Source organism: Lepisma saccharinum, chromosome 27 (assembly GCF_977018435.1).
Source record: "Lepisma saccharinum chromosome 27, izLepSacc3.1, whole genome shotgun sequence".
NCBI lineage: Eukaryota > Metazoa > Arthropoda > Insecta > Zygentoma > Lepismatidae > Lepisma > Lepisma saccharinum.
In genome coordinates this window covers 42880634-42894620 of record NC_139255.1, presented here as the reverse complement: position 1 = coordinate 42894620, position 13987 = coordinate 42880634, and the positions used below count along the sequence as shown (strand labels likewise).

Here is a 13987-nt window from a genome sequence, read left to right as displayed (position 1 = left end):
AGATAATTCTCAGCCAGCCTTCACACGTCCTGCACAATTCAAGACTGCAACACCTGAAATTCTTGGAGGATATTGATTTTTAAACAGCAGGCTGGGATGAAAACTCCTCTGGTGATATCAGCAATCTTGGCAGACCCAACCTACCATTCTCCACGCTGTTCCTCTTTCATCGGCTCCGTTCTCATTCTCCTTACTATCATCGCCTTGTCTCTCATGTCCTGCTTTTCGGCATCCTTCCTACGTAATGGCGGTGCAGAAAGCGCACACCTCTGTTATTTCAGAGGTGATGGCCGATCGTAAAACGTGCCCCCCTTTTCGCCTTAACTCCCCTCCCCCCCTGCTTTCTTCGGGACGTGGTGTTAACATGTCTTTATGCTGCAGAGGTCTTCAGACCCAACAGAGACCGTTTTGCAAAAATTATCAAGTTTCATTCATTGTGCATAAGCTTTTGGAGCCGAGGTCGTTAGCTTCGTTTGTAAATTTTAGGGTCTGTTACGGTTGAATGATGATGGCAATCATCTTCATCTTCAGTTCGAGCTTCTGACACGTTCGCTCCGGATTTGATGAATGTCCAACAAACCAGAGGCATTGGGGATCTCTAATCTGCTGTATGTATGGACACGATGTTTCCTTCAGCTGTTCACTGCACTAGAAACTAACTTGCATTTTATGTAAAGCGACAACATTGTGCCGTTGTTTCCATTGTGCGCCTGCAGATGGCGCAAGCGTCGAAAGTCACGCGGTCTCGCCAGTGTTTCCAAACGTGCCTTTTTTCTACGATTTTTTTTTCTTTTTTGAACTATGCTTACCTAACCTAACCCAACAAAACCTAAACTTGCCGGAAATGGTTCGTGGGGCTATCGTGAATGGTTTTTGGGGCTATCCGTCAATGGTTCGTGGGGCTATCGTGAATGGTTTTTTGGGGCTATCCGTCAATGGTTTGTGATGACATAATGAACACGAAAGTAGGTATTTTTCAGTTAAGAAGGTTGAAACACTGCCGATAATTACTGATAAAAATAACGAACGAACACAGGTAGGAATGTAGAAGAGGACCACTTTTGCAATCAGAGGCACATCCTTGATACCTAGGTGGTTTGCAATGTATCCCACAATGCATCGGCAAATAAGTACAAGGTGGTTATAATTAAAGTGACGGTGTTCAGAGTGGTATAGCACGGGCTGTAATGAGAGTAGCAGTCTGAAACTTCGTAGATATGCTAATGAAGCAATGCGCTCGCGAATTATGAAAAAAAAATAGTTCCAATTCTCGCCACCAGGGTAAAAAATGGCGCTGTAAGCAGTCAAAACTTGGTATAGTTACAGGAAAAACACTATAAATCGCAGAAAACAATACTCGTTGTAATAAAATATCGCTACAATTTCACTATTCGAATTACATGAACATTACTAAAGGAAAAAGCAACAAGCGTCACCAACAACAACCAGGGAGCTCACACAATGGTTAGGCAATTTCACCGACTTTGACGTCAGAGTTATGGAAATTTCCACGTTTTGACTGCTTACAGCGCCGTTTTTTACCCTGGTGGCGAGAATTGGATTTTTTTTTTTTTTTGCATAATTCGCGAGCGCATTGCTTCATTAGCATATCTACGAAGTTTCAGACTGCTACTCTCATTACAGCCCGTGCTGTGCCACTCTGAACACCGTCACTTTAATTATAACCACCTGGTACATACACGGACAAAGATCAGCGACTACAAAAGACAGACAGGTACTCACCTAACATCTTGCTGAGGTCCGCATTGTGAAGATCAGGATTCTCGTCCGCGAGCTTCTTCCTCTCAACCTTGGCCCACACCATGAAGGCATTCATGGGCCTCCGGATCCTCTGCTCCTTCTTCTGGCCTTTGTCCCCTCCCGATGACGTCACCACCTGGTTGACCTGGTTCCCGCCTCGCCCCCCAGGGTCGCCGGGCTCCCGGTAGCCGCCCCATGCGCAGTCCTCGCCCAGCCGCCCCGGTAGGACGCTGGGCAGCATCTGGCTCACCTGGACGGGGTCGCCCCCCGCGCCCAGGTCGTGGAATGACCTCGGCCCGTAGTGCAAGGGGGGCAGGCCCATGGCGTGCGGGGATGGGCTCATGGAACTGTAGCCGTGGGTCTGCATCTCAGTCTTGTATTCCTCCATCATCTGCAAGGAAAGATCAACAGATTAGTGTCTATTGGAAAAATAATACTTCATCTTCACACACACACACACACACACAGAAAAGTATAAAACCGGAAAAGTCACAAAAATCAAGTCATGAAAATCTATGGAAAGTGACAGGAAAATAAACCATGAAAGTCTATGGGAAATGGCAGAAATAAATCTTGAAAGGCTATGGGAAATGGCAGAAATATATATCATGAAAGGCTATGGGAAATGGCAGAAAATTAAATCTTGAAAGGCTGTGGAAAATAGCACGAAAATAAGTCATGAAAGACTGTGAGAAATGGCAGGGAAATAAGTCATGAAAAGCTATTGGAAATTACACGAAAATGTCATGAAAGGTTATGGAAAATGGCAAGAACTTAAGAAATTAAAGACTATGGGAAATGACAGGAAAATGAAGTCATGAAAGGGTTTTGAGAAATGCCAGGAAAATTAAGCCATGAAAGGCTTTGAGAAATGCTAGGAAAATAAGTCATGAAAGGCTTTGAGAAATGCTAGGAAAATAAGTCATGAAAGGCTATGGAAAATTGCAACGAAATAAGTCATGAAAGGCTATGGGAAATGCAAGGAAAATAAATCAGGTCATGAAAGGCTAAGGAACAGTGCAGGAAAATAATTCATAAAAGGCTATGGGAAATGGCAGGTATGCAAAACAAGTTATGAAAGGCTAAGTAAAACTTCAAGCACAATCGGAGCATAACGCTACATGTTGTAGTTTAAATACTTCTGATTTCCAATATGCCGTAATCTACGTGGACCTTGGCTTATCAGAATGATAGTTTCGCTATATTTAACTTAAGAGCGAGTGCTTTGTAGATGTGTCTCTCTCGTTGACGACATACAAAATGTCCTCAGCATCTGCTGAGGCAAAATGACACCGGAATTAACACTTTGGAAAGGAACAGGCACATATCTAGAAATATAGGTCGATTCAAAGAAAAAAAATGTTAACATCGTATGGGAAACAGAAAATTTTCTTAAAGCAAAAAACTTTACCACTTGGTATACAGGCTACATGGGACAGGTAAACATGTGGAGAACATGTGAAAACATTGTCATGTAAATTTGTTCAATATAATTCAATCAAAGAAGTAAATGTAAACGGTGAAGAGTGCATTTTCTTGAATCACCCTGTATATTTCGGGGGACCAAGTGTCTCAATAGTAAAAATAATAATAATAAATAATTGAAAAATTATATTAAATTAAAATAATATTAATTAAATACATATATAAATTAATTAATATTGTATTATTATTACATGAATAGGTAAAAAGATGGTAAAAGAATAGAAATATAACAGCAGATCATTATCTGGCTTACTTGTAGTTAAGATCGCAAAAATTTGTATAAAGTATGTATGGGGGGGGGGTCAGGACCCCTCCCAAAATACGTCCTCGGAAAGGAACTCTCTCTCAGTAGTCACGTGATTTTCATTTTGTTACATATATCTTGCTCAACGTGAACCCACTTCCGAAAACAACAACATCGGCGTAACTTGTTGGGGGCAAGGTGGGCACTTGCCCCCCCCCAAATTTTCAGGTTTATTAAAATTTACAAGTTATGGAACCTGGGGAGGAAAGTAATGAATTATTTAGCAAATAATACTGGACGCTGTTTTTGTGGGATGGAATCTTTTCGAGTCTCTTCGCCCAAAGTTAAGCCCCAGGATTGATTCTTCTATCCCATCAAAATTAGGTCCAAGTATAGGGCTTCATGGGAAAGAATGCTGGTTCGTTCGAGACGGCTGTCCTTTGCTCAGAGAGCAGAAAAATGAAATCTTGGGGGGGGGGGAGTGCGTAGAAAGACCGATGGTAATGGTAAATGGTATTTGGTACATCGGTCATACAAGTTTGATTCTGCCCCCTCAAAATTAGGTCCAGTTGGATTCTGTCCCCTCAAAATTAGGCCCAGTTGGATTCCGCCCCCTCAAAATTAGATCCAGTTGGATTCTGCCCAATCAAAATTAGGTCAGTTGGATTCTGCCCCCTCAAAATTAGGTCCAGTTGGATTCTGCAACCTCAAAATTAGGTCCAGTTGGATTCTGCCCCCTCAAAATTAGGCCGTTGGATTCTGCCCCCTCAAAATTAGGTCCAGTTGCATTCTGCCCCCTCAAAATTACATCCCAAGATACCCCCATGACAACAAGCTAACCAAATCAAACAAAGGTTGTTGCAATGCCCGTTATTTCGAGAACAAAAAGTTTCCCTACATAATCGCGTGTGCCGCATCACAAAGATGGCTAATGCTATAAACAACAACCTCGGAATTGTCTTCACATTAAGACATTTTTAGGAGGACGGTCGGTCGTGTTTGTTTCTCCTTGTTAAAGCGAACCCCATTACTCCCATTGTCTTCCGTAAGGGACAGATCCACACAATGCCAGCCCGCTCACTCGAGCGTTACCATGTGCTCTTTATAGCTTTCGGCACGTTATCATCTCCAACGCTGCCATCTGTTATCGGAGGGCTAAAGCTGTCCCGCTTAGTGTTCACGTGCGACTGTCAACAAAAATCCTCTGGAGACTACAGGGTGATACAAATGTCAGAAACCTATGGTGTTAAAGGAAGTATTATACAAAACCTGTTTGTCAACGACTTGTATCAAGGCAAACTTGCCCAAAATACACAACGAACACAGTAGAGATACAATTTAGTTCATGATAAATACGACGATACAGGTTGCAATATAGTTAACACGTCTTTATGATGATTCAAAAGTCCTTAACACCCCTAAAACATGTAAAGGAGTTAGGCTGGGTACAAATGGTCATGATAGAAACAGGTTAGGCCTAAAGTGAACCATATTTGTGTATTCCAAACGAACGTCCGCCATATTGCTGGCCGCCATATTGAATTCAACTCATTTTTTCTTTTATGGCAAGGGGGCGATGTGATATATCAAATCAGGCTAGAATTTTACGAGAAATGCAATGGTGAAGGTTTCTTCGACGAATTTTTAACCAGTAAAAAAGTTATTAATGAATTCTTGTACCAATTTCCTCCTTTTCGAGGTGCCTCTAACGCGTCAGTATCGCATCGGGATCATACTGACGTCAAGGGTGAGAATTTCACGTGCCATTCCACATGATTTTAATCGGATACATTACCGAAGAGTTGAGCATTATGAATGGTTGTCTCGAACAATTACAGTGGAATGAAAAGTCCTTCACAGTGACGAAGCTAATGTTTATGTTCATCGAGAAGTTAATAAACAGAATATGCGGCACTTGTGGACATATTGGCCCGGATTCTATATTGTTTTTTTGTTTTAAGTTCACTTTATGCACGGATAGGCTAATCGGGACTGGACCAACAGTTTAAAGTGGGATCTGAAACCTTGTGCAATGTGCTTCCACTGGGTATCGAATGCGGGAGCCCTTGATTACAAGGCGATGGCGATGACGTTACCACTACGCCATCAGAGAGGCTTGGATTCCATTTTGAACTGTAGTTCCAATCTCGATTAGCCTATGTGTGCATAAAGTGCGCTTAAAACAAAACGTAGGGTCTATTAGTAAGAATCGTGTACGTAGCAGCAGTCCTACGCAAATTTTCGCCCACGATCTAACATTGCACTTCATATGCAACAAACAGCTCATACAAAGTGATACAATGCTCCAACACAATTTACATATCCCGTGAGCATAAAAGGAAAGAACCACGTGCCGAGTTGCATTGTGGGACACAAAAGAGGGAAAAACATGACCAAATAACCAGAAAAGTGGCGACGAAAGAATTTCAAACGGCTTCGAAAAAGTACCCCTCCCCCCATAACAAGTGGGGAGACGAAAATATGGAACCGTACAGGCAGAGGGACAATGAACCCCTCGGCCCCCTCCGCGAATAACGCCCACGACACGCATGTCCACGCAATTGATGCGAGGCGCACCGCATCATCACGTCTCTACGTGACGCCGTGTCGTCGCTTCGTCTTCCCTGGAAACAGATATCGCATCAGATTATCTGGTGATGGCTAGCGAGAGAATCCGTGAGTATTTTGCTAGAATTTATCCTCCATAACTGGCGTCAAGAAATATGAATGATTTTCTCTTTCTTTATTGAAGTCCGAATTTACATCAACCCGCACTATCTTTCCCCTGTGTATTCTGCACCAAGAAAAGTAGACACCTGCATTGGTTTATACTCCCACTTGTCGATTTATTTACTATTTGAATGGATTCTACACGTTTGTCGTAATGTTGAATTCGATGAACCCAATTTTCCATGACTTTGTGCAATAACTCTGGCCTAATGTCACGAATGCAGCGTTCGATGTTCAATCTTAATGCATCAAGGGTTCGTGGCTTGTTTGCACAGACTATAGATTTCAAACAACACCACAAAAAGCAATCTAAAGGAGTTAAATCACAACTTCTTGGAGGCTAACTAACAGTTGCATTTCATGTTGTCACAGTATACTAAACACAAATGACAACTAGTGACGGTTATAAAATCTGAATCATAGTTGCCAGTTCATTTCAAAATCATATCATTCTTATTGGAAAACCCTTTATTCAAAAATACATTTCGAGGGGGGAGGGGGGGGGGCGGAGTTCGAACCAAATATCTCAGAAATATAAATGTTTAAATTAATACGTTAATATAATTTATAGGTCTATTCATAATAATTTGTAATTAATCTTGTGGTGTTATTATTACATGAATAGGTAAAAAGACGATAACAGCACGTATTTATTATTTAACTTAAGTGTAGTTAAGATCGCCAAACTTTATGTAAAGAAACTGCTCTGGCAAGAAAATTAATACCAAAAAGCAGTGGCGGCGGATGGGTTCCAAAACTAGGGGAGGGGGGGCAAGCACAGTTTACTTTCCCTTGGTAGTATACTGCAGGAGCAAAAGTTGCCAAAAAGTGGGGCTTGCCCCCCCCCATAATCGTCGCCACTGCCAAAAACATAAATAATTGAATATTTATTGAATAACAAAAGGGATATTAGATCCAGTTGACGAAAAGTCTGATTAAAATTGTATGCATATTATTATAGGCACATATTTTTGGTAAATAAAAAAGCAAAATTTCGGTAAAAAAACAAAGTCAATTGGTTTAAAAGCGGTAAATAAAATGAAATTTCGCTGTTATAGCGGTGAAAAAGCACCATATAAAATGGCAGTTTGGTTTTAAAAATGTGAATATAATCTCAAATTTGATTTAAAAACTGCACTGCACAAAATAAACATATCCCTTCTAATAGCACATTAAATCATTACCAGAATATTAAGTTTATTCCTGTATAAAGGGGTCCATTTTTGCTTCTCAAATATTTACAGCAGAATTAATAAATTTTCCGTGAATTGCATAACTCACAGGATACTTCAGACTTCAGAAAGTGTCGTGTCGGCGGTATATAAACGGTAAATTTCGTGTTTAAGAGTCTATTTCGCAATTTGCAGTTCATTTCGCATCATTTCATGACAAAACAGAGTAGGAAAATGCACCTCACACCCCTCAGAAACATGAAAAATTAACATTAGAATGTGTTATTTCACATTTCGGGTTTTCGTCAAAAACGAAATATGCATGCCTCTACCATATTATTATAAGTAGTAGAGAGAATACATCTTCTCTGGTACTGTCATCAAAGACATCTCGACATATTGAAAGTACTCCGAAGTGCCTGACACACACACACAGATGGGGGGCGGAAAGTCGAGTCTATCATCATAACAGACCAATGGTTTCCAAACAAAACAGATTGCATAAACTATGAACATAATGTTTTGAAACATGTGTCGCCTTGCTAGCGGAAGGAGGAAGAGTCGCCTGAAAATTTCAAATAGGAAAGTTATCCAGTGAAAGGTTGTGTAATATAAGCTTTATTTCAAGGAAGGATTGTAGGATATTGTTCTTTTCAGAACTTGAGCCAGGTTGGCAACACTAATGCGATAAATCACAGTGTAAAATAAGATTTAACATTATCTTCATCTGTATCTGGGAATGATGAAGGAGAAGGGGGTATAGCTTTCAAGATTGCGAAATCGCTATCTGATTTTAAAAAATCGAATTAGAACCACATTGTTTTTCATGTGTAACCAAAAGTATATTACGTCTGCAAAACATTTTCCAGGGTTTTCCCAGTAGATAAAACACGTGAAACGTTCAGAAATATTTTCCAGAACATTTTATGCACACAGGCTAATCAGGATTAAACTTACAAGTTAAGCTACGATTCGAACTTGGAATGTTAGTCTGAACCACGAATGACGCCTAACTATAAATACGCTGAATACGAACTGCCATCTTGCGTTGCTTTCTTCTAAGTCATACTAAATAAATTAAAGAAAATATAGCAAATATTATTTTGTATTTGGCATGTGTAAAGATCCTAAATAATGAAGATCCCACATGTATATCACATACGAAAATAGATAAAAAAATTCGGACACCAATTACAGGTGTGATTTTTCCGACAATATTTCAGCACGAAGCGGCTCTAGGCCTCACTCAGCCTCTAATCAATGGGTACTGGCATGGGCGTAACTTGGGAGGAGGGGGGAGAATTAAACTAGGCCTAATTTTGAGGGGGAAGAATTAAACTAGGCCTAATTTTGAGGGGGAAGAATTAAACTAGGCCTAATTTTGAGGGGTTAAAGTTTTACATAGCATAAGAAAAACGTCCAGGATTATTTGCTAAATAACTTTGACGTTTACCAAATTACAAATATTTATTACTTTTCTCCTCAGGTCTCCTAACTTGTAAATTTTAATAAACCCGAAAATTTTGGAGGGAAATTGCCTCCCCTTGCCCCCGTTAAGTTACGCCTATGGTACTGGCGGAGTAGAAGAGGCCAGAACGTGGTGCTGATCACATCACTTTCAGTACGACCGAAATCGAGAATGAGAAATCGAGAAACCTTCTTGTACGCGATGCCTTCAAGGCACAGTAGAAAGCTTTACCTACACACATACTTCTTAATGTACAGTCACCAGCAATAATAATGGGCTTTCTGCAAGGCGTGTTGCCTAACTCTAAGGCGACACGTGGATTTTAATAGCAAATTTTCAAATGGCACCTTCTATCAACACCCATAACGCCTTGCAGGGATGCGGATATTTCAGGATATAGGTGTCTCATTTTATTGCCGGTGAGTGTACATTATGCAACCTACTGGACGTATTTACGATTTTTATTTCAGGAACAGCGGGGAGGGGGATATTTTAGTGCTGCTTATTAGCGTTGCATTGCTCTCCCACGTACAGTCACGGACATTTGTGGGTTGTAACAACCTCAATTACATCATTGCAACCCAGAAGTGTCCGTGACTGTACTGCATCACATCGTGACAGTTGTCTGTACTTTGCCATAAAGCTACTTGGATTAGCACCCCAGAATCAAATGAACTTCTCTAGGGCACCAGCAGATACCAGTGGCGGGGATTAGGGGGGCACTTGCCCCCCCTCCTTTTTGTCACTTTTGCTCCCGCACTATACTAAACCTTATAAAGAAAAGGAAAGTAAACTGTCCTTGCCCCCCCCCCCCAGTTTTGGAACCCAATCGCCGCCACTGGTGGATGCCCACACCGAATTTGTAGCCCCACGAAACAGCTTAATGCTGATAACCCATAAAGAAATCATATCATAACCTTAATATGTTAGTTTTAATCACTGCAGTATCACTTAGATAGCACAAAGCATCCAAACACGTCTGCTTTGATAATAATCCTTATCTTCTCATTGGTCAGAATTATTTTCACGAGCCACTTGGTGATTTTTCTGCTTTAAGGGATGTTTCACAAAATGCGCCTTAAAATATCCTTCGGGAAACAAATGTTTTGGTAAATTAACGCGTTTGAACCTACCATAAAATCATATAATTTTTGTGTTCGGTGCATTTCGAGGGATATGCCACCGATATGGACATATGCAACTCAAATTCCTTTGTACATATTGCAGGCATTTTGGAATAATTTTTCGGGCATTGCTGGCATTTTTAAACCAAATATAATTCACTTTACGGTATATTTCAGAACGACAATATCAGCGCACGCTATAATAGCAAGAAACAATGTTTAAGAGGCATATATTTCCAAATAGAACAGTTATTGTAGCAAATTATTTTTTTATAAATACCTGAAAACCCCCATATTCATCAAATATACTGCAATTATATTTAATTTTCGTTATTCAACAAGTGTGGCAAAAAGTAGAAAATTATACGAGGGCTGGGACATGAGTCATGGCAACTATATTTTTCCTCGGAAGTTTAACGGTGGTACCACAATACATCGTATATCCCGGAGAACGTGGAAACCGTAGTATGTGAACACGTCACTAGATGGCATTGTGATGAATGGTTAGCGTACAGAGGGCAGTGGTAATGCATTGTGGCCGTCGTGAACAGCGTTTGTGGGTCAAAATAGCCGTTCTTCGGGGGACAAATGCCAGAGAACTGCTGGCAAATGTGGGAAGTATCCTACATACAGTGGCGGCGATTGGGTTAAAAAACCGGGGGACAAAGGCAGTATATTTCCTTTATAGATATAATTTAGCATACTGCGGGGCAAAAGTGGCGAAAAGTGTGTGTGGGGGGTTCCCTTAACCCCCCCTAATCGCCGCCACTGCTATCGTAGTATGCGCCTCTTTGTTCATGTAACGCTAATGCATTCTTTCAGACGTGTAAACACACGTAGCACGATGCTATGTTTAAGGATGTGTGCTCGCTTCTCTTTCCTACACATGAAATGCATTGTTCATACATTCCACACTCGTCGTCGCCTTGTAATCAAAGGGTCCCGGGTTCGATTCCCATGGAGGCACATACTGGTTCTGATCCCACTTTAAACTGTAGTTCCAGTCCCGATTAGCCTTACTGTGCATAAAGTGGACTTAAAACCTCAACTCAATCAATCATACATTCCACACTACAATACACTGTCCCTTTCCATTTGTCCATTTCGGATTTTCGTGCCAGTTCTTTAGTTGTCATGACTTATGCACCAACCCTCGTATTAATTACACTATTAAATAGTTAATAATCAGTTATTATATGGCGGGCACCCGTCCCTTAAAGTAGAATATTTGCACTACAAACCGCATGATGATTCAGACTACACCAAGACGACCAATGAACCATGGCGAAATTCTTATGAAGTGACAGGGATGTAGAAGCAATTCATCAACTCCAGATAAAAGTATTGCACTGATAGACAGGAGTGATTGAACGGTTCTGTGGTTGATCCTGCTTGCTTGCTGATAGACCTCCCGTCGTCGGAGAAGCACAAGGAATCTTGATTTGGTCCTTTCTTGATCAACTCGGGGCAGGCTGTTGTCAATTCGGCATATATTCAGCAAGGTTTCGCCATTATTGTCATTTGAATCAAGGATAAGTGTATATATATATATATATAAAAGGTACTTTGCAAAGTCAAAAAATTACACTGCAGCGACACCGGAAAAGCATATTTCTAGACGAATTTTAGGATATATTAAATATGAGATGACAAGATATTCGGATACAATATTATACACAGATGACGAGATACCTGCATCATACAGTCCTCTGTACCATTATCTTATCAGAGTAAACCAATTGTCTAGCAGCAGTATCATCAGTACAAACCAACTGTCTGGACGAAGTATCATCAGTACAAAGCGACTAGCCAACGTATAATATGTACAAACCAACTGTCTGGCGGGCCTCCCCGATGGCGCAGTGGTAGCGTCGTCGCCTTGTAGTCAAGGGGTCCCGGATTCGATACCCGGTGGAGGCACATGGCACAGTGGTTCGGATCCCACTTTAAACCGTAGGTCCAGTCCCGATTAGCCTTACTGTGCATAAAGTGGACTTAAAACACCAACTCAAAACCAAAACCAAATGTCTGGCATAAATATCATCAATACAAAGCGTCTGGTCGAAGTCCCATCAGCACAAACGAAATGTCTGGTCGAAGTCCCATCAGTACAAACCAACTGTCTGGCCGTAGTATCATCAGTACAAAGCGTCTGGCCAACGTATCGTCAGTACAAACCAAATGTCTAGCCGAAGTATCATCAGTACAAAAGCGTCTGGCCAACGTATCATCAGTACAAACCAAATGCCTGGCCAAAGTATCATCAGTACAAAGCGTCTGGCCAACGTATAATCAGTACAAACCAACTGTCTGGTCGTAGTATCATCAGTACAAAGCGTCTGGCCAACGTATAATCAGTACAAACCAAATGTCTAGCCGAAGTATCATCAGTACAAAAGCGTCTGGCCAACGTATCATCAGTACAAACCAAATGCCTGGCCGAAGTATCATCAGTACAAAGCGTCTGGCCAACGTATAATCAGTACAAACCAACTGTCTGGCATAAGTATCATCAACATAAACCAACTGTCTGGCCAACATCAGAGACAATCGTCAGGTAGGACATACATGAGCATACGACACTTTAGAGATGATTGATCAAAAGCACAACACAATAGTCCAGGGAACACAAAAACTACTGAATGACCAATTTTGATAATAAATCAATATCTAGAAGTTGGAACATGCCGAGTAAACAATTGTTTACACGTTTCCGCTATTATTGCTTTCACTGTAAGAGTTACTATTTGCGGCCATGTCCTTACCTAGTAGCTGATAAGATTAGGGGAAAGCGACGTCCTTCCAATTCAAGAGGAAGAAGTTCTGATAAGATTGCTATGGCTGGGAGATAGAGCTCTATAGTGACATTTTAAGTTTACTTCAAACAAAGAAGAATGTTGGCTATTTACTTGTTCCCATGTATTTCTTCCGTTGAATTTACACCGTCTATTTACCCTTGACGACAGGACACAATGAAGAAGCATATCCAAGACTCGTTACAAGTCTCTAAGCGCCTGTTGATCTCGTCTAAACGTGACGAATGGTTTTGAGTACAAGCGCCATAGCATCGTTAGCCTGCTAATATGCAGCTCAAGGTGTCTACGTGAATTGACTGATTTGGTGTTTTAAGTCCACTTTACGCACAGTAAGGCTAATCTGGGCTGGACCTACAGTTTAAAGTTTGATCGGAACCACTATGTGCCTCCGAAGAGGTTCACGCACGAACAATCGGGTCCCGGGTTCGATACTCGATAGTTCGGATCCGACTTTAAAACGGTAGGCCCAGTCCCGATTAGCCTTGCTGTGCAGAAAGTGAACTTGAAACGAAAACTCACACACACATCAATAATTGAGACAAGAATACCGACCCCTCACAGACTTGTCGAGATTCGAAATGAGACTGGGTGGACTAAATAACAAAATTACTTTATTGCACAACTTATTCCGATGTAAAGAGGGTGGTTGTCTGATTATTATTATGCGAGGGGTATTCAGAAAGTAAGTTCTGTTTGGCTTGAGGAAAAAGGCACGTATTTGCCAGGCCAGAATCCTTACTTCATAAACTACTACTCCACATAGCCGCTACCACTGTGACGCGAGAAACGCGCTTACCCGAACCTCCCAGAGGAAAATTCCATGTGCCTTTCCGAGGGTAGTCCGCCCATGTACCGCGCCGAACCGCGGAACATTTTCCGTGTTCGGCTACAGCGGGACCGAGCATGACGCTTGCCGGAGATAAACGAAGAGACGCGGAATTGCACGAAAGGGCATTTGGAGGTGCGGCCAACGGAAAGTTTTCCACCCGAGAAACCTGCAGACTTCCGGCGTTTCGCTGTAGTGAGGGTTACACCATTTCATTCAAATAGAAGCAGATAACAGAGTTCTCCACGTTTTAGAGAGGGCGTTAAGCATTAAGAAGCATTAAGGTGCTTGGACAGAAACATATGTAACTACGTTCCTCGCACACACATGTTTAATGGGTAAAAACTAACATTTTTAGTTT

The 13987-nt window shown here is 41.3% G+C and overlaps 1 protein-coding gene across 2 annotated transcripts in view; it reads right to left on the bottom strand.

Annotated features, from left to right (window-relative positions):
* Sox15 (Sox box 15 transcription factor) overlaps positions 1-13987 on the bottom strand; it is a 353573-nt gene that overhangs the window by 302000 nt on the left and 37586 nt on the right. For both annotated transcript variants that reach the window (XM_083113437.1, XM_083113438.1), the window contains exon 2: positions 1744-2152. In XM_083113437.1, coding sequence (XP_082969563.1) covers positions 1744-2152 — 409 coding nt within the window. The remainder of the gene's footprint in view (positions 1-1743; positions 2153-13987) is intronic.